The sequence below is a fragment of the Aquila chrysaetos genome, chromosome 24 (genome assembly GCF_900496995.4).
Source record: "Aquila chrysaetos chrysaetos chromosome 24, bAquChr1.4, whole genome shotgun sequence".
Taxonomy (NCBI): Eukaryota; Metazoa; Chordata; class Aves; order Accipitriformes; family Accipitridae; genus Aquila; species Aquila chrysaetos.
Window position 1 is genome coordinate 1512304 of NC_044027.1, and position 20420 is coordinate 1532723.

At 50.7% G+C, this 20420-nt stretch overlaps 2 protein-coding genes across 8 annotated transcripts in view; one reads left to right on the forward strand and one right to left on the reverse strand.

Moving 5' to 3' along the window:
• Positions 1-489: 489 nt before the first annotated feature.
• G0S2 (G0/G1 switch 2) lies at positions 490-1555 on the reverse strand. The gene is made up of 2 exons (XM_030001212.1): positions 1477-1555; positions 490-1117 (listed from the first exon to the last, which is right to left on the reverse strand). Exon 2 carries the CDS (start codon positions 1081-1083, stop codon positions 778-780), a length of 306 nt encoding a protein of 101 aa, XP_029857072.1. The 5' UTR covers positions 1084-1117; positions 1477-1555; the 3' UTR covers positions 490-777.
• A 3381-nt stretch (positions 1556-4936) lies between these two features.
• LAMB3 (laminin subunit beta 3) overlaps positions 4937-20420 on the forward strand; it is a 33126-nt gene continuing 17642 nt past the window's right edge. For 2 of the 7 annotated variants that reach the window (XM_030000253.2, XM_030000254.2), the window contains exons 1-3: positions 11295-11415; positions 12952-13016; positions 13530-13684. In XM_030000253.2, the coding sequence (XP_029856113.1) occupies positions 11324-11415; positions 12952-13016; positions 13530-13684 (312 nt within the window). In that variant the 5' untranslated portion in view covers positions 11295-11323. Of the gene's footprint in view, positions 4999-9923; positions 9968-10578; positions 10655-10721; positions 10837-11294; positions 11416-11976; positions 12165-12667; positions 12688-12951; positions 13017-13529; positions 13685-20420 lie in introns of those variants that run through there. The other 5 variants (XM_041119872.1, XM_030000256.2, XM_030000262.2 and 2 more) reach the window with 5 other exon arrangements.

Below are 20420 nucleotides of genomic sequence, written 5' to 3' on the forward strand. Positions count from 1 at the left end.
AGGTAGAAGATTTTTAAGTTTTTTAGCTGGGCAGCAACTGTAGCCTGTTAGAGCATTGCTAGGGGATGGACAGGGTTTTTTTGTGTGGATTTTTTTTTTTTTTTTTTTTTTAAACAGTTCTGGGCACACATGGCCATGGCAGAGACCTGAATCTGTGCCATTAAACCCAGATAACCCCATAAAGTACAACCCTACCTCCAACTCAGGGCATGTGTCTGTCATCCGTGTGAGACAAATGCCCCCTCCTCCCCCTGCCCCAGTGAGCCCATTTTGGAAGGGAGCAGCTGCTAGAGGTATGGAAAAGCCACCCCCCTCAGTCCCAGAGCAGCTTCACTCAGGGGGGCTTTATTGGGAGGGTGCAGCTACCCCCCTCAGCTGTTCCCTGGGTCCCCCCAGCTACCCCCGAGAGGAGCCAGAGGTGTGAGTGAAACCTATCTGCAAATCGGTAAGAGAAGACTTTGAAAATAAATGCAGCTAAGAGAGCGTTGGTACCATATAAAATATTTATTGATTTTGCAAAATGTTGTAAAATGCATCTGTAATAAAAATAAGAAACCATGCTGTGCATCTTGCACATTTTTATACCAACAAAAGGTATTTTTTCCCACTGCTGCACAGCAGCAAATATAACCATTCACTTCTTTCAAGTCTTGCACTTGCGGTCTCCTCCTTCAGCCAACCCTTCTCTCTTCTTGCTGGAACCACCACCAGGTACAACAGGACAGCAGAGTCTCTTGTGCTCGGTTGCTCAGCAGGCACCTCTCCAGCGCAGGGCTCTTAGGAGGCGTGCTGTCTGGTCACCAGGGCCCTCTGCATCCCGGCCGGCTTCTTGCTCTTTTCCAAGATCAAATCCTCTTGTTTCTGGGGATGCGTTTGCTCTCGCGTCGGGGCAGGTTTCTGCTCCTCCTCCTCCTCTAGCCTCCCTTCCGAGGTGAAAGGGCTGCACACTGTCTCCACCAGACCAATAACCACACCAAAGAAAGCCAGCATGCTGCCCAGCATGTACAGCTTGACCATCTTCCTGTTGGGCTTCTGGCTGAGTATTTCTTTGGCAAAAGGGATCAGCTCATGCATGGTTTCCATTTTTTTTTTTTTTTTTCTTCAGCAGATGTCAGTTCTACAAGAGAAGAGAGAGGGACATTAGTTAAATCCAGCTGTTTTCTCCCGTAGTGGTCAGAGCCCTCCAGGCAGTCCAAGCAGACACACACCCCCCCACGGCCCTCCTTTAAGTAGGGATTTTTTATTTTTTGCTAGATGCTCACTGCAGGGAAACGCATCCACCCCCCGCCCCGCCGTCCGGGCAGCTGTAGGAAGGAGCTGCCCGGCAGGGCAGACCAGACCCTTCGCAGCCAGAACCGGGGCGGGGGGGGGGGGGACACACGACAATCCAGCCGCCCCCCACCTCGGCATGCCCCCGCGTTTTGCACAGCACCCCCCTGCACCCCCCCCCCCCCGCTCCCCATCGCACCCCCTTACCTAGAGGCGGCTGCTGCTGCGGGGCAGGGGAGGGGGCGGTGAGCGCTGCGGGCTGGCTCGGCTCGGCTCGGCTCGGCTCGGCAGCTGCTGCCCGCCGCCCCCGCCGCCGCCGCCTTATATCGCCGGCGGGGCGGGCGGGGCCGGGCGGGGCGGGCAGGGTGCCCCGAACACGCCGCCAGCACGGGCCGCCCCCCCCCCAGTACCCCCCCCCGCCGCCTTGGCAGGGCTTGCCCTTAATCCGGCCAGGCTGAAAAAAAAAAAAAACCACCCACCCTATTTTTTTTCTTTTACAAAACTTGTTAGTGTCGTCCCCCCCCCCCAAAAAAACCCCAACCAACCTACCCCCAAATCTGATTTCAGAGCCAGAGATCTTATGTACGACTCGCAATGCAGCTCCGTGGCTGCTTCTGTAAGAAATGTTTAATGTATTAGCGGGGGCTTTACTGAGCTAGTGCTCGGGAGTGAGGGAGACGGTCCGTGTCCGCAGCTTGGAAAACATTGCGGTGTTTGGAGCTAGCGCCTGGATTTGGGCAAAGTCCAGTTCAGGAAAACAGATGTATTTGCCTTGCTGCCCTTTCTTGTAGTGAAGTGGGTAAATAACACCTCAGGGAAGCATAACAAAGGCGTTACCCAGGACAAGGTGTGAAGACGTTTCTTAAAGGTTTCTATAGGCGGCTCCTGGCAAGGGCAACCGTTAGAAAGCAGATAGATGCACCGTGTGACAGCACCTTGGTTTCTTGGAAGTAAGAGAATAACTGGAAATTCCAAAGTTAGTGAAAGTTACAGGCATCCTGTTAAGACCCTGGTTTTCACTTTTCCTGCACTTGATGCTGAAACTCTGTAATACCCCATTTAAGTGTCACACTCCTTGTGATTCACCTAAAGGACAGCATATTTCCTTTTTGGGGAAAAACAGAAGGCAGCAGTCACATTTCTTCCCTGGCTTGCTGCCTCTTAGCGTTGCATCAATAACATACAGCAGATTACATCATCTGCTCTCACAGGTGGCTCCATCAGTGCACATAGACTGCTCTGGCTGGAAGAACCATACGCATTTCAGCAGCTGCTGACCTTAGAAAGGTTGCTAAAGCCACAAGAAGTTGTTTGGATTTACGACTTCTGATTTTGCAGAGCAGATGATGGCATCTGGACAGATTTCTCATCTGATCTGTATTAGCTGAGATGGTGGGAATTGCTCTGCCAGGGCAGTATATAGAAATTGCAATACAGTGTGAGCTGATGTGGTAGCAGCACTTTTAAGGAGCTGTTGGTATATGTGGGAAGAGGTGAAGCTCAGAGGGAGCCTTTGCAAAAGGTGCTGTGAAGGAGCTGCTGCCCGGTGGCTCCCCAGGCTGAATCTCCTGCAGCCCGAAGGGTGGGCAGGCAGCCCCCAAAGCAAGCTGGAGCTGAAGGGGGCTTGTCCTCAAGCCAGGGAGGGAAAAAGGGGGGTTCTCTTACTCCCTTCCCCCAGCGCATGGGAAGGAAGGATGGTTGCACAGAGGGGTTTGAGGCCCCTGAGCTGGGTTTTATCTCAGCTTGCCCAGGAGAAACTTCTCTGTGATGTGAATAACTTGTGATGTGAATGACTGGTGCCGTGTTTCCCCTTCCTGCCCCTGCAGCGTCACTGGTGCCACAGCCAGCGTGTCCGCGTGCGTGGCGCAGCTGCGGCCGAGCACCGGTTTCGTCCCCGAGGGTGGGGAAGGGGCAGAAGACAGCTCTGAGAAATGTGGGAACTGCTGGAGCATGTGTTAGTTAGCTGGGTCCCTTTTTTCTTTTGTTGGAGAATTGAAACGTTTTCCCTTCTGATAAGCTGCCCTACCAGGTGACACTGCCCAAATTCTGCCCTAACATCACTGAACTGACTCAAAAGGGTTGGACTAGATGATCTTTAAGGTCCCTTCCAACCCAAACCATTCTCTGATTCTGTAATTCCAAACTTTGCATAGCAATCCTTTGGGTGAGGACCATGCAGTCTTCCTCCTCTTCATCCCCTCTTCTCCTGCCCTCCCCGGGCTGCAGGCATTAATGCTCCGCACACCGCTCGGCTCCCTGACTGCGGGAGCGTGGGCACTGACCAGCCCACCTCGCAAAGGGACGTGGTGCTTGAATTTGTTGGGGTTTGGTGGTTTTTTTTTTTCCCCTTCCTTGCTGAGCTCTGCCGTGGGCATGTGTGGAGCAGTGAGTCACCCCTCGCTCCTCACATCCCGCACGTCGTCGTCAGGAGGCTGGAGGCTTTCCCCGCCACCGCCCCTCCTGCCCCCCGCAGCACCCGCGCCAGGCGGGAGAGCATTGCACAGCAAGCAGAGCACGCCAAGGAAACTGCTGGTGAAAACTTGGGGTTTTTTCTGCAAGTTTTGAATGTGCTTAGGAAATTGTATTGCGAGACCAGCTGTAAAAGTTGCTAAAGACTTGTCTATCCCTCCTCAGCGTCTGGGTTTTTTTCTTTAAATAAAAGGTCCTTATCTTCTCTGCCAACTTGGCAGCAAAGGTTGCAGCTGATTCCTGCATTTAAGCTATGTTTTTTTCTCTTCTGCAACGCTTTGAAAAATGACCATTGCAGAAAAGATAGCTGGAGGAGACAGCAATTAGACAGGGAAAGTTCAAGGTCACCATACTTCCAGCCAGGGCTTGCTGCATGGTGAGGTTACCAGCTCTTTGCGGTGTAATATGTGCTCTCTCCTTCCAGCCCTGGAGAGCGATGAGCAGTGTAAGCTGTTCTGGCCCTGCACAAACACCAGAAAGCAGCATGTCTGTGCAGTATACAATCCCAGAAACAAAGGCCAGTGTGACGTGTTGGAATCATAACATTTTGCCTAAAAAAAGGGTTTTTTTTGAGGCAGGATTTTCTTTGCCTCCTGAACCTTGTATTTGAAAGTCTGTTTTCCACCTGAGGGCTAGGAAGGGTACTTTTTAGTTATTAAATATAGATGGAGATGTCCATGCAATCCCAAAGTACTAAGAGCTGGAGCTGTGGGGAGAGCACAGAGCTCAGGATAATTCTGAGGGTTAACCAAGCAGCTGATAATCATCTGTGGCAAATGCCTCTTATAGCAGCACTCAGATTGTGTTGATTTAATTAAATAATATTTAATTCAATTTTGTTTTAAATTTGAGTAACAAAGTCTGTGCAAGTTCGTTGTGTGGACATTTAAATTGGATTAAGAGTGGATAAAAGGATTAATGACTAACACTAAATTAGACTAATTTTAGCTGTTCCTAATCTTATTTAGGAGAGTCTACACAAGGAGGTTGTCAGGTTTAATTGCAACTTTGATTAAACCAGGCTTTATAGCTGGGAGAACTGCATGAGTTTAACGTCATCTGAAGAAGAGCTCTGCCTGAAAATGCAAAGCAGTGTAAGCACCTGAGGCTTAACCTAAATATTGCCGGCCGGGGGAAGGCCAAGACGTGTGACCGCGCAGAGCGGCTCAGGGCGATGATGCTCTGCAGCCCAGCTCCGCTCACCGGCTTCGTACGAGCTTGGCCGGCGCCCGGTGCGCAGCGCCGGAGTCACCGGCTCCGGTAAAGCTGCTTTGAAATTGCTTTGGAGGGTGCAGGCGAAGCCGTGCTGCAACCACTGCTGCTGTGGGGCAGCTCTGCCCGCGGGAGCCCAAATTTAACTCTCCTGCTGGTGCGGCTCGTTTTACACGAGGATAACCTTGGTGATGCTCTTGGGAATGGGAGCACCGGGAGCGAGAGCTCTGCCCTTGCTGTGGGTGGACGTGCTTGAGGAGAGGAGCGGTGAGAATTTCCAGCTTTGCAGAAGGGCTGGAGAGGGGTCGGCTCCGGTTTCAGCTGTGTCCCTTGGCCGACACACAGCTCCGTGCTGGCAGTGCGGCCACAGGCAGCTGCCTGTCCCGGGCAGGGGCACAGCAGGCGCTGGGCACGCTGCGGGTGCGTGCTGGCGGCTCACGGGGGGAGAGCTGCTGCGAGAGGGGCTGGAAGGGGAACGACCGTGGCGTAAGGACCAGCCCCTGCTGCCAGAGCGTCCCCATATGAAGCTCCAAGAAATCTTCAGGACAGTTGGTCTGCTTGGGCACAAGTGTGCTGTAAGGCGTTGTCCCCCCAAAACACTTGAGTAAAATAGGGATCTAAAAAGAAAGGGAAACCCCAAAGCCCAGCAAGCCATATTAAGGGCCTGTCCCTATTAAAAATGGGTAAAATGATAAAACTTTGGTTTCATCACCCTGGCAGTTTGCTGTACCGAAGCGCTGTGTGCCTGCTCGGTGCGGGCGCAGAAGAACCTTCCTACGGGCTGCGATGGGCAGAGAGTGAAGACAGGTAAACGTGGAGTGTGAGACGGCCACGTGGCTCAGCTGTGGTGTCTCGAGGAGTGATCGCTGCCTCTTGGAGCAGAGGAGGTCGCAGAAGAACAGTCACAGGGACTTTGGTGCTTAGCACCTAATATGGCCCCTGTTTCACACAGTTTTGCACCCGGGTGCTCTTCCAGCAAACCTGCTCACCAAGTTCTCCTGTCTGAACCCAAAGTCTGAATCCAAATTTTTTTTTTTTTTCATTTAATATTATTTACGTTGGAGGAAGACGTTCAAACATAGTTAACACAATGCTTTTGTGCAAGAATTGTGAGTCTGGGGGCACATCCTGACCTAGCTGAGAGGCCAGCCCCACGCCGAGCGGCACCTTGTCCTCGACGATCCCTGGAGATCCCTTCCCACCAGCCTGGGCCGTGGCTCTGGGGCTCTGGGTTTTGCAGAGTCGTGGAGGGGAACTTGAGACAAAATGCCAAGGTGACCTCTGCTTCTTGGTGACATTTCCCAAAATGTGGCATAGCATCGTTTTGGTGGGTCTCAGCAGGAGCAGTGCTGAGGTGAAAAGATATGTTGCCTCATCTTCCACACGTCCGTGCACGGACAAGGGTCGGGCACTGCCGGACTTTGTCCGTGACAAGCGCGAGCTCCACGGTGCGGCTGGGACGCAGGGCTGTGCTCACCTGCTCCAGCCAGACATGCCGCCCGGGGAGGGGAGTAAAGATGGAGCAAACCACTTGTATTTTACCCTGGCAGGATCACAACCCATGCACAGCGAATCCCTTGTTTCAATTCCAGCAGATGGGGGGAGGAACGAGCTGGCAACCAGGAGCAGAAAAGAGTGTGACCTCCATTTCAGTCCCTACTTGCAGTGTCAAGGAGGATACGTGGCTTAAAGGGGGCTCCTAAATACCCCTTTAGCTTAAAATTTCTGTCATTGATGGTTGCAGGCGGAGGCAGGGTTGCTGTGCTGAGGGTCTCCACTGGCCAGCAGCAGCAGGAGTGCAGAGACATCCCCCCCTGCTCCATCACCATAGCCTGGAAAAGCTGAAATCCTCCAGACAGCAGCCGGACACTTTAATAATGGAATATTTTCTCCTTTAGAAAATGGGGACGTGACAAAAATAAAGATGTCCCCTGCAAGGATAATTTTATCAAACCTCCTGGTGGAAAGCAGGCAGGCTTCCCAGCCCGCTGACCCTGCCAGCTTTGCTGCCCGTATCGGTGTGTGCCTGGGGAGGGCTGTGCCGTGGGAGGTGGGCAGCCACAGACCGTCCGGCTCTGCCTGGGGTCCTGTGCCAACCCTGTGTGCATCTGGGCACGTGAAACTGTGCTGGATGTGGAAAGGACACGGTGGGGAAAAAAGCAAAATCTGACTTAAGGGCAAATACAGACTGACAGCCTTTGCTTCAGCTTTAATCTACAGCTGGTGCATCGCTCCTGAAGGAGAGCTAGTCCCACCTTTACCGGGATTTGGGGCAATTGCTGTGCACGGATCAGCTGCCCTGTGGCATTTGGCCGGTTGCAGCCAGTACGCAGCAGGTCCCACGCTGCTGTGCCAGCGAGGGCTGGCCACCTCCAAGGCAGCGCGCAGCCGCGTCCCGGGCCTGCCTGCAGCCAGCACCGGGCACGTGCCGTAGTGGGACCACAACGGGCGGCAGCAGCCTGGGTAGGCTGAGTCGGAGGGGCACTGCCCTCCAGAGCCAGCTCCCGAGGCAATTTGATTTTAAACCTAAACTAGGTCAGCTGGTTTGGGGTTCAAAGTTTTATTTGCTTTCAGAGCAGGTGTAGGGATTTCAGGTTGTGAATTGGAATTTCATTAGAAATTCCTGAAATGCTTTTAAAAGAAAACATGACAATTAGCAAAGATGGTGTTTTAAATCATCTGCATGTGCTGGAATGAGGAGGTGGTTTGCCGGTCAGGTTTTAATTAAAATGGGAAATGAAAAGTTTAGGTGGAGGAAACATTGTTTTGTTACTGAAATCAGCAGAGAGAGTTGTCAAAAAGTTACGGCATGGGACAGCATTTCTTACCCCTGACAAAACCTTCCCAAGTTTCCTTCCTCTTCCCGTGCGGGTTCAGTGCTTCCAGCTCCAGGTCTTGTACCTCCTTCCAGGTTTTTGCCATGAACGTTTGCATGCAGCTGACAAGATGCACACAGGCTGTACCTGGCCTAACGATGGAGAGTGTTTGGCGTTTCATCCCAGCTCTGGGAAGGCAGGGGCTGGAGGGGACTGGGACTCTGGAGTCTGCCGTCCCCTGTGCCAAGATCCTGCTTGGCATCACTAAGCAAATTACCCCTCTGCCTTATTTTTCTATGTGTAATAGCAGCTGCCAATATAGCAAATGTACTTTCAGGAAACCTGTGTTTCAGGTACTCACTAATCCTTCAATGAAAAATGCAACAGCAGCATTAAGTATTCTTTTATTTTGATATGCTCAAGCTATAAAATCATACTCAATGGAGGTTTTGCATTTCAAGAGATTAAGTGTTCTTGCATCCAGTGCTCTGTCCCTGATTTCCAGTTACCTTTGTGTTCCTCTGAACTCCAGACAGAGGAGTTAAAAACTCATCGAACACAATTGTTCCAGACTGGTCAGTGCTGACTAACTCGTGTCACACTTCAACAACTGAATCAAAAGCTACTGAACTCGGATGGTGTCCTTGGAAAAGCTCCCGAAGGAGTAAAGTACTCGTGTACCTTTAATCTGAACAGAAAGCAAATGTCAGATCAGAGGAAGTAAAACAAAGCTACTCATGCAGGAGTCACATCCTTTCCAACTCTGGCTGCCACCGCCCGAGCGCATTCGTTACTGAGTTCACTCTGGGTGCAGCACCCGGCGAGGTGCCCGAGGACGAGGAACCCACGGTTCCTCCCTCCGCTGCAGCTCGTCCCGCTCCGTCATTGACGTCGGAGCCTAGAAAGAGAGCGGGGAATCTGACTGCACGTGGCAGCGGGGCTCTGGCTGCCTGCCCAGCTAAGGACCCTAATTATAAAAGCAGAGGCTTGGCAGGTATTAGCCATTGCAGAATGTGAGCTTGTGACACTGAGTGACACATGTGTCCCCAGCTGGCAGGGCAGTTCTGCATCCTCCCTCGTTTTTAGGGGGAGATTAGCTTTTAAACAGCTGGCTGTGATGCATTTCTGTTCTCAATGCTATGACTTCTTTCCACCTGAAACTTAAAGCCAGCCCAGCAGCATCTTTCTTGGTCGCTGCCAGTGTGGAAGGGACAGGGTCCTCTCGAGTGTGTCCCTTCAGCCTACTGCTGGCACTAAGATCTTCTGATGCCAGCCCATTGCCATGGGTACCGGATTGCATGATGTGGAGCTTTTCTGCCTCTGACGAGCACCTCCGGGATAGGCTAGAGAAGCTGCTTAGCAGATCTTACACATGCACCACGGAGCAGGAGCTCAAATTATCCTGCGCACATGGACATCAGTGGGTGCAAGGAAGCAGCAGCTCCGTGATGGTACAGTGGGGAGCGGGAGCTCCTCAGGAGCTGGTCGTGCATCTTGTCCTGGAGAAGATGCTTCCAGCAGGATAGTGTCCCCTAACACCATGTTGGGACAGGGTATTTCCCGTGACTCAGAGCACAATTTCCTGTAGGAGCTAGTTTTATTTGTTTTCCAGGGAATGTCTTACCCAGTCCTCCGAGGCTTGTGGGCTCTGACGCAGCTCGGCACAGGTTGGTACAGCTGTAGGCTAAACTGAAAAGGCACTGCAAGTCCTGAGAGCATCTTTCTTGTCCCTCTCGCTGATCGCAGAGGATTGCTCCAACATTTATATTTTATTTTTTGTAGTGCATTTTTACCATTATGTCTCCTCTGTATTTATCCGGCCCTGCTGTCTTGATGTGTCTCAATCTGTAACGCATCTTCATATCCTGGCACTGAGGACAACGCTGTCATCTGTACATGGTAAAGTGGGCAGAGTACAGCCTGGAGCAGCGTTTGAGCCTGAATCTCCTGAGTCCCATCGGGGCACAGGGCTGTGTCTGGGATCCCCTGTGCCAAGCCACGCTGTCCCTGAGCACCCAGTTGATCACAGCTGCTTTTTTTTCTTTCATGTTTTTATTGATTTGCCGTAGACATTCTGTAAAGGAGACTATTCCTTCCTTTTGTTCTTGTTTGAACTTGCAGAGCCTGAAATTCCAGGTGATGGTTTACCTTGCTTTGGCAAGTCATTGGGGGCAGGTTGGAGGAGGAAAGAATGGATCAAGGTATTTTGGATAATTCATTTGAACAGCTTGTGGTTGAGGTAGCATTTTCCAGTCCTACCCTTGTGTGGCAGAATTGCAATGTCCTGTGCTTTGCGGTAATTTGGGGTGAAGCATCACCATTTCAGAGCGTATTAATGCTCAGTATTGCTGGCTCTGGCAGGATTGATAGGTGGTATTTACAGTCTTTTTCAAGAGCAGCTTCAGCCTCCCAGTTGGACTACCAGTGCTTTAGGGTATGGCTTTAAACCAGGCAGAACAGGCACCCAGCAGTGGCTGTTTAGCCAAGGCTTGCAAGAGTGCCATGTCCAGTATCACCAGCAGCCTTGCAGAAACCCAAATCGGTCAGACCTTCCTCTCCTTTGCCTTCTCCAGCATAGTCACTCCACCAGGGGAGGAAATTAGAGAGTCTGATGGGATTTCTCGCAGAGCCTGGTGTAGGTGGTTAGCACTTTACTGCAGGAGGTTACGCTGTTGATGGGTTTGACTGCGCAGGGGTCCATCCGCTCGCAGCTGGCGTGCAGGAATGGTGTCAGCAGCTCATGGCACATCTCATCCCTCGCTTTCTCTGTAAAACGTTCCAGTGTTTCTTCCCGCTTCCTTTTTGCTCCCAGCTGAGACACGGGGAGGAGGCATCTTCGCTGCAGGAGGAGGAATGTGGTGTTACCACATTGCTGAGCCTGTTACAGGGTAAGGGCAGGCACACCCAGTGCTGCGGGCACACCTCAGCGGAGGCGGAAGCCGAGCCAATATTTCACATTCTGTAGCCTTAGGGACAGTATTTTTTATTTCCAGCTCTGTGCATACCCTTTCTCTGAGGTCCTGATCCTCAGCTTGCACGCGCTGGTGTCGCTCAGCATGAGGACGGGGAGGTAGGTAGCACACACCAGCAAAGCCACAGGAGCAAAGAGCCAGAGTCATCTGACGTGGTCTGCTGAGCCCCTGACCAGTATGGGAGAGGATGTGATTTTGGGGTCATTTCAGTAAAGTAAATGGAAAAGCCTTGATGAACGTGCTGCTGAGGATGAAAAACTGCGTTTCAGCTGAAAGGCAGGACGTGAGGGGTGCCTGGGAGCCCTGGGGCGGGGGGGGGGGTGGCCGTGTGTGCAAGCTGCTGAGCTGCACTCCCAGCTGCATTCACTGAATAGTCCTCAGTTTAAACAGATTTGTTAACATTTTGTTACTTTGCTGGCACTGTAAAAGAAAATAAACTTATGAGACTGTTTCCATTAATAGTCACCTAAAGCAACAGTGACCACTGAAACATGTCAAGTGCAAGAGAGCTCTGAACTGGGTCCAAAGTAGGGGAGAGGGGCTCCTCATCAGCTGGGCGTGCAGCTAGGTACCCAAACAAGAATTATGTTTCTTAAAAAAATTGACTTTTTTACTTTTTTCACAGCTGGTGAGTTCGCAGAATTGCGTTTCGTAGATAACTCTCAAGCTCATCTCAGGTAATTTTGTGTCTTGAGGAATGCCAGTACTGCAGGCAGGAGAGGGGCTGTGCGACTGAGTCTGTCTGTAAAGCCCAGTTGCTGCGCTCGAGGTTGCCTTCAGGCTGAAGTCTGATATGTGACTACCCAGTGTGATTATAACTCACATGGACGTCCCGAATTAAGCTTTAAATGATTAAGCTGAGGCGCTGATAGCGGCACTGCCTTGTCATCGCGATGCTCAGCATGATATGCAAAACCTGTCTGAGAGGGTGGGTGAACATTCGGGTGTCTTGCCCGATGCGGAGCCGTGCAGCGGCTCTGGAGGGAGCTGGTTTCAAGCTGACTTGGCGGTGTCCCGGCGGTGGCCGTGCGAGCCCCAGGTGGGTTAGCTATGGATGGGCTTCCACTTGCTGGGTACCTGCAGAGCAGCTGGTTCACGCTGCCGTCACTCTCGGCCAAAGAGTGATTTATGTCTGCAGCCGTGCGCCCCGTCTAGGAGCTGTCATGAGTTATACGGTAACTGGGTGTGTATGTCTGAAGATCCCTGAATCACTCCCTTTATCATTACTACACCCACAGGCACCTTCTCTCCCAGGTGAGGCAGCTGCCTGTTAAAAGCCAGGAGAGGAGAGAGCCGGTGCTCAGAGGGCTCTTACGGTTGCAGATCGGCTGCTGGGTGGCACGGGGGGGGAGAGAGCCCTCGCCGTGAGCCGGGGACACCGCAGGGACCGGGGACACTGCTCCCGCTCACGCAGGGAAGAGGGCAGGTGAGGTTTCTGGCTGCTGAGGGTGTGCTGGCAGCTCTGCATCCCCTGGGCTCTCCTGCAGGGCTTCCCCGCAGAGACCCTGCAGAAGACACCTATTCCGCAGCGATTTTTACAGGTTTCTTCTTTTCGTAGAACAAGACTTTGGGCTGTCGCGGGTGCTGCTGAGTTTTGATCTGGAATCAATTCTGGAAACACAGGGCAAAGGGTGGGGCTGGAGATCAGAAAGTGCGGCGTGCCTGGGAAGAGGTGGCTGCGTGTGCAAGCGTGTGTGCACGTGTGTGTGTGTGTGTGCGTGTGTGCACGCTCGTTAGGGCATCGTTTCTAGCCGTGCATTGCGACCTGGCATTGGCACCGATTCCCTGCCCGTTGCGGATTGCGGTGCTGGGGGCTGCGGCTTCTCGATGTCCCCAGGGAGCCAGGCAGTCAGAAATCCCAGCTCTGCTGAGAGCGAGGTGCCATGCTGGTACCTGTGGTTCACCTCGGCAATATCATAAAGATCCAAAGATAGTGTTTGGGGAAGAAGGTAATCTCTTACGCACTTTGGGAGAATCTTGTGTATGCTTTGTGAATTAGATGAAAAGCTGGGATTCTTTGTACATTAAAACCAACTACAATCCAAGCATCTGATTTTCCTCTTTGTTATTCTTGATTTTTCACCCATGTTATTCTGTTGTAGATCAATTAAAATTATCTCCCCGTAAACTGAGAAGGAATGTGAAGGACCTGAACTGAGCTTTAAACTGGCATTTTCTGCTCATTTTAACTCATGCTGCAAATTCTTCTCTAGGTGTGTCCTTGGTGGTATGGAGTCTCGCTGCCAGCTTTGGCCATGGGCATTATTTGTCCTCCTGGGTAAGGCTCACCATACAGTGTTTCTAAAAGGATATGGGGCAAGCTGACTAAATAGAAACGCTGCTAATGTAAGCTTTGTATTAGTCGCAGTATTGTGGCAGCGGCTGGGAGAACAGTATTTGATAATAGTGCTGGTGTTTGGCAAAAGGTTGCTCTGTCCTGAGCGACCGACTATAGAGCTGGCTGTATGGGTAAAGAGGGGACACCAAACAGGGCTGTTCAGTATGATGGGCAAGGAACTGAGCATCCCTGCAGCCCAAACGCTGGGGTCATGGCAAAGAAGAGTTTCAGAAAAAACTGTTAGTACAGAGCACTTTGAAAGTGCCTTTTTCTCGTTAAAAATAAAGGTAATTCAGGAGCAAAACACCTTTGTCCTTTTTGGCATACGCATTTTGTAGGTTTGTCCCAGGCATGACCTTGTAGTTGGTCTGTTGTAGAAAAGAGCAGGCATGCCGGCTGACGTCTGTCTGCCCCCCTGCCACAGCCCCAAGTCCTGTTCTCCTGCTGTTCCAGCTGCCCCGCGGCTGCTGTGTGCACAGGGAACCTGCTCCCGCGGAGCCTGCTACCCCCCGGCCGGAGATCTCCTGCTGGGACGAGCCCACCACCTGCGAGCCTCCTCCACCTGCGGCCTCGCCAAGCCCGAGACGTACTGCACGCCCCACGGAGAGGTACGTTCACCTCCCGCCGCGCTCCTAAACCTCACGTGGGGATGCTAAAGCCGTTACCCATCCTATCCTTCCTACCCTTTTGGGGGGATGTTTTAACCTATTTCAGGTATTCATTCCCCCTTCTAGCCATGTTGGGTCATTGCACCACCTGTGGTGTCCCCTCGAGCCCTTCTCTACCGTCCCCACGGTCGAGAAGAGGAGCCGAGCACGAATGCAGCAGCAGGGAAAGGGCAGCAAAACTCTGGCGATGAAGCACTGGAGGCAAAACGGAAGCTTTTGCATCCAAAATATCCCAAGCCTCCCTATCCCTGGACTTTTTAGTTATAAACTAAACTCGTATTTCACTTGTCAAAAATGGGAACGTTTCAGGTCTTTCACAAAGACTTGGAAAAGCTTCTGAACCGAACAACTGTTTTCAATTATGCTGGTCGTGCGGGGGCAGGAGATCCTGCTCGGGAGGATAACGTTTCAGCCAGCTGCAGATTCCCAGGCTCCAAAGCTGCCACAGTCAGAGTTTAAGGATAAGTCTGCCTGAGCACAGAGCTGAAAACGCTACAGGGGTGATGTCCCCGACGTGAGCACTTCCTAAAGCCTTTCTCTGTCCGTCTGGCAGTGTCAACCCTGTAACTGCTGTGGGAGGAGCTCAAAAGGGAGCGGGTTCAGTGCAGGACAGGCAAAAGGGGTCTTGGAAGAGATGCTCGAGAGAAAAGGAAATGGCAGACCTCCAGTGAGGCAGTGTTTTCTACAGTGAAATCCAGCTTGAGTGAGTCAGCCTTCTTCTGGTTTTAATTCCCCTTCAAGCTGAAGGCCAAGATGTGGCAGTAAGTGGATTTGTTGCGGAGCCAGTGGTGCTCTCGCTGGGCTGGAGAGATTTTTGCTCCGCTGTGGGCCCAGGGATGGCTGGGAGCTGCTGGTTGGTATGAAACTGAAGCAGGTCCCTGGCCCTGACGGGTGTGAGCATCACGTCCTTCTGGGTGCTGGGCTGGCTGCAGCGTCTGCCCTTTGTCAGGTCATTTTGCAGGCTGACAGTTGTGGTCAGGCATTTCCTCCATTCAGGCTCCCACTCACTTTTTTTGGAGCTGTTTTGCTGCTCCCAGGGAGCAGGGCTGTTTGCTTGCCTGCCCAGCAAACCCCCGCTGCTTCTCAGGGGTGCTGTGGCCCACGGACAGGAAAAAAGCAAGTAGTTATTTCTGCTCTGACTTAATTTTTTTTTTTCTTCCCGATTTCTGTTTATACTTGAGGAAAATTGTGCATAAATGTACCTCTGAAGTCTTCACTTAACATTGACTTTTGACAGTGACTTTTACTTGAAGAGGGGGCTTGTACTATGGGAAGCAAGTGCGTGCAAAACCTTGATTAAGCTGGTCGTCCTAATACCATCTGGAGTGGGCTAGTTATTCCCTTTGCCTGACCTTGAGAGATCCCTCTGAAGGGCCTTCAGTTGTGATCATTTGCATCTTTTGTAATCTTGTGGATTGGAGACTGGGTGTCTCTCTGACACCTGTGATATACCTTGAGCAGAAATGATCCGTTCAGTGCAGAATTAGTGAGTGAGGTCTCATGGCGGTACTGTGGAGGAAGGCAGAGAGCAAGACTGCAGCAATCTCTTCTAGTCTTCAAGTTCCTAAACTATTCAGTTTTCATATTCCTTATACCTTTCCTTACAAGTACCAGGGTTAAAAGGGATATGGAACAATTAACACTGATATGTTAAGTTGGATTCCCCAATTCTAGCTTTGGGAGTAGGGTCTTTGCTTCCTTACATATATGTGATCCTTTCCTTTACTGAAATGAGACATGGATCATTACTGCTAGCAAATTCCTCAAAGACCCTTATTTCTGTTCTGCAGCTGTAATGGCTAATGGGAGTTTTGAGTATACCAGCTCCTATCTTTGCAGGAGAAATCCCCATGTGTTGAGCATTTCCTAATTTTTTCCTTCCTTTTTCTACTTGCCTAATTTAAGGAAAAATTAATCCCCTGAACTCAATTTTCCTACTCCCCTCCCATAAAAAGTAAGCACGTTTAATTTATTGACTCTTATGACTTTTTTCGCTACAAGTCTTGCTCTTGTTTTGTTGCCAAATAGGTGCAAATTTGGAGTCGGTTTTGCAATCTCAGCAGAGGGCATGGGATGAGGGGTTGCTCTCGCTGGCTGCCAGTGCCCTCATGCCAGCTGGCGGGCACATGCTGTCTGGCCCTGCCACCAGCCCACGCTGGCCCCAGGGTCCTCTTTTGCAATTCTGGTGGGTCACTGCTCTCAGCCTCTGCTCCATTGTCTGCTCTGGCTCCAAATCCCTCTAACCTTTATACTTTGCACTACTAATTGCTCCATTCCTTGGCTGTAGGCTCAGTCTAGTCAAATCTGGGAGGGATGCTCAGCATTGCCATTTATAGCGCAGGGGACTGCAGCGATGATTAGAAAAGTGATGGGGGGTGGTAACCAGGCAGGCCAATGGTCTGGCTTGGAAATCACTTTGTGCTTGGGAAACGGCTGTTCGAGTCAGCAGGGAAAGTAAAAGCAAGAGGGAAACTGAAAATAAAATAGAAAAATACGTGAGCCTGGATTTGGAGTCGTAAAGTGTGTGGAAAGACTCTCATTGACCGAGGTGTGATTCAAGGCCCAGTTAACTCATCTCTTTATTTAAATGCTAAGTAAAGCATAGGAAAATGGAGTAGCTCACGCTGCCTAGCTCTAGCCAAGGGAAGGCACAGTGTGGCTTTCACGCAGATTAGCAGGTTCCCGGTCCCCTCGCCTGGCCTGGCTCTTCTGAGTGACAGCACGAGGGCTGTGCACGCCTTTGGCTCTTTGCTTTGCCACTGGAAGCAGCAGTACCCATGCCGTGTTCACACCCAGCAAGATTAACGCTTCTCTGGAGGGAGAGTATATTTCTTTCCTCCAGGCTTGTGCACTGCTTTCAGCTTAAAGGCGTATTTAGAACGAGAAAATAGCTACAGACTTTTCTGGTTGTTTTATTAATTTAGAAGAGTACCCCAAGCACCCTGCACGTCACTGAAACCTTTTGCCAGAGAACAGGCAAGAGAGGAGCGAAGCTGGTGTCCTTGTGCCGGTGTTGCTGCTCCGTTTCCTGCATCCTACAGCGGAGCAGTTTGTGTGTGTGGCAGCTACGTGGGTCCTCACGCCCCGACCCTGGGAGACTTTGGATGTTAAAATGTTGTTTGCGTAAGGTCAAGGACCAAGATTTTCTGCCTTCCCTCCCCTGCTTTTCACGGGCACTTGGTGGATATGAGGAATGGAGGGTGGGAAGTCACCTTTATCCCACCTTGTGTCGTGGTGACATGGGGTCATCCAGGTAGGAATTGAGCCGAGAGGTACTAGAGAAGCCTAATCCCTAAATGAGTTAGTGGGGGGGAGTGTGAGCCGGCCGGGCAGGAGAGCTCCTGGCATGGCAGAGGGTTCCTCCTCCTGCTGACGGATGGTCGCAGCTGCCTGGCAGGGCTTCGTCTGTAGCATCTCTCCCTGTGGTGTCTCAGCACTGAGTTGTCTGTGGCTGCTTCCAAAAATACAGGCCAATGTCTGCGAAAGAGAGTATGTGCAAGACTAATGCTTCTGTCTGCCTTATTGCTACCGTCTGATGGTTACATCTGCTTGCTCACCTGCATGAGTCAGTCAGGGAGCTCGGTACCAATCCAAAACACGCTGCCTGCGGAGTGCTTCAGCAGGCCCTAGGCGTGTTGGAACAGGGGAGAGCATGCTGAAAAGCCACTGTGCCTCCCAGCTCATATGCTTTCCAGTCCCATGTCATCAGACAAACTCGTTTTTTACACAGAAAAACGCATCCACAAAATCATGAAATAACTGTGGTCGGATGGGACCACAGGAGGTCCAACCCCCTGCTGGAAGCAGGGCTTCTAGTTTTGGGTATTGCTTCACGTCAGGGGCTTGCACTCAATAATTTGTATTCCCAACCTGTTGAAGGTAATACAGCAACCCTGAGTTGCTGCTCGGTGCTTATCTCATTTTATTCTGGCATTCAGACACACCCTGCTCTTTGCTGCAGGGATATGTCCCTACCTGCAGTGAACGTGCAGAAGAAAAAGCCTATTTCCCATTATTTTTTCTTCCTCCTCCTCCCTTCTCTGTATCTTTTTTTGCCACAAAAATTGACTGCAAATTGACACATATCCTGGGAGACATCACGTCATTCCCTCCCAGACAAGTTGCAGAGGCAACAAGACCCTGGCGATGCGTGCGGGGTGTGGAGATAAGCTGGTGCAGTATGGGTTTTGCAGACTGTCATCCTGGCAGATTTTAAATGAAGTTTTGCTGAGGGGAGATGATGTGAGAACAGACGGGGTGAGGAAAACAGGCACCTACGTGCTTGCTTTTAAGCAAGAGAAATGAACTTCATTTCCTTAAAACCCATACCTAGGATGTTTGTCCACCTTGTGTCTTCTCCCCCTTCTCTGCTGTCGCCTCTGAATTTGGGGGTCTCTGGTAACACCAAGCTGTGGGTCAGAGCCCTCTATTTGTGTTTGGAGCATAACCTCAGAGCTCATTTTCCAGTGTCACTTCTGACTGGCCAAGTGAAGATGTGACGTTAGATGTTACGGCTAAGAGAATGTTTCAAAGTTGAAGCACAGTCCAGTTTAGCAAATACTAGTTGCTCACTGAGAAGTTTAACCATGATGATATAACCATGGGTAACTTCTACCACCCGTGGAAAATGTATGGAGTACTTCACAGGCAAGATGAGCCCTGCTCCATGAGCCTAGCGTAGTGATGTCCTGCAGCTAGTGTTAACAGGGAATGAAAATGGGTTGGAATAGAGAATTGCATAACTTGGCTTTAACAGGTGCCTTTGTTCCCAAGGTAACTTACTCTTGCTGCCCACCCTATTTTTTAATAACCTTCAATCTTTCTGTATACATAGAAATTCCCACTGCTTTCCGGATTGTCCCCAAATAAACTTGGAACAGTATTTACTGTCCCTATACAATATTAATTGTGCAAGACCACACAAGGCTCCCATATGGGAGGCTGTGTGCCAGGAGCCTGACTGACACAGTGCCTCCCTCTGACACGGAGCTGGGTTAAACGCAGGACCACCGAGGTCTCCGCAGCTATGAAAGGTCATCATTCCATGACTGGAGAGAAGCAGCTTCCCATTTTTGCTGATGAATAGCTTCAGTTTATTTTGGGTTGTGCACCTATGCCAGGAGGTTTTATTTCAAGGGCTCTCTACTCATATTAAAATGGCAGCTAGAGCTACTTAAAATACTTTGGTCTGAGTCCATCAGCTTAAAATTGTTTGCGGTTTTCTGCCCCTGCATGAGAGGGGAAGCATGGGAGGCTGGTCAGCAACTGGTTCCCAGGCTCAGAGCAGGAGGAGAGCAGCAAAAACCCGCAGCAGCGCTGCAGAGAACGCACGAGCGAGGGCTGGGTCTGCACCCATGTCCCTGCATGCACCACGCAGAAGTGTCCTTGGTGCGTGGTGTAGCATGTGGGCAATTTTTATAATACCTGTTTGTTCTTCTACATGGTTTTTTTGGTTTTGTTTTTTTTTCTTTTTTTTCACTCTCCACCATTTATTTCTAAGACATGAATCTGTTTATTCTCAACACGCTAGCTTTCCCTCTAAAATGACTGCCTTGTGAATTACCTTTTAAAAGGCTGGAATGAATTTCCTTTAATCTCTGAACCCCCATAACCCATGTTTTGGGTGACTCTTAAGAGTAGCTTGGAGGCGCAGAGGGTGATTAGTGGTTTCCATGCAGACCTGCAACTTCTTTTACCTTCCTATAGGCCTTTTCAGCCCCACATCCCATACCTACTCAAACACGTACCGGTTCTTTTTTGCGGCAGTAGCACACGGGCTGGGGCCCTTGGTGCCTGGCAGGGAGGGGACGATGTGCTGGAGAGCCCGGGCTGCCCCGGGGGTTGGTGACCCAGCTTTAACCGTGACCTCTTCATTTCCATTTGTCACGTAGTCCCACAGCCCCGGTCCATTCCTGGCAAGCCCAGCTCTGAGGCATCTACTGAGCCTGTTGCTATGCTGGTAAAAAAAGAAGGTGAGAGCTGGGGAAAGGTGTGCGCTTGGTAAATCTGCCCTCAGCCCAGCGCTGGACTGTCACTTTTTGTAATTCCCTCTGTCCCAAGGAACTTTGAGACACATAGTCACAGTCAGTAATAGCAAATCCTCCTGTTGTGCAATAGAGGGGTTTCACAATTTGCTCCAAGGATGTGAAATTAATTTTGCTTCCAGTGATAATTTTAGCCTTAACTAAAAAGCTGGGGGGGGTGGGGCAGGGGGGTGGAGAAAAAAGTAGAAGATTTTTGCACCGAGCACAGCTCCCAGGCTGCCTGGGTAGGGTCTGTCTCACACAGTTTAAACTTCATTTTTTACTTAGCGCTGCATTTTAAGTGTGGTTGCAGCTTCCTTGCCAACATTGCATTGTAGCTACTAGAAGGCACTTGTGTCTCTGGCTTGTGAATGGTCTAATAAGTATGCATGAATCACTCCTAATGAATAATTTAGCCGAGATTAACCTTTCCCCTTGCAGAAAGCCTTCCTTCTCCCTTTCCTAATCACAGTCAGAAGTGTTGTGAAGTTTAATCATTATTGGGCATTGTTTAATCTAGTTTATTTCTGTGGGTAATTCCTGTAGCTTCCTGACAATTTGGTGCTAGTAGTCATTATCTGAAATGAGTTCTTCTGCCTGGACCCAATTATATTATTTCTGATTCTTACTGGCAGAGCCAGGAGAAGTTGGTA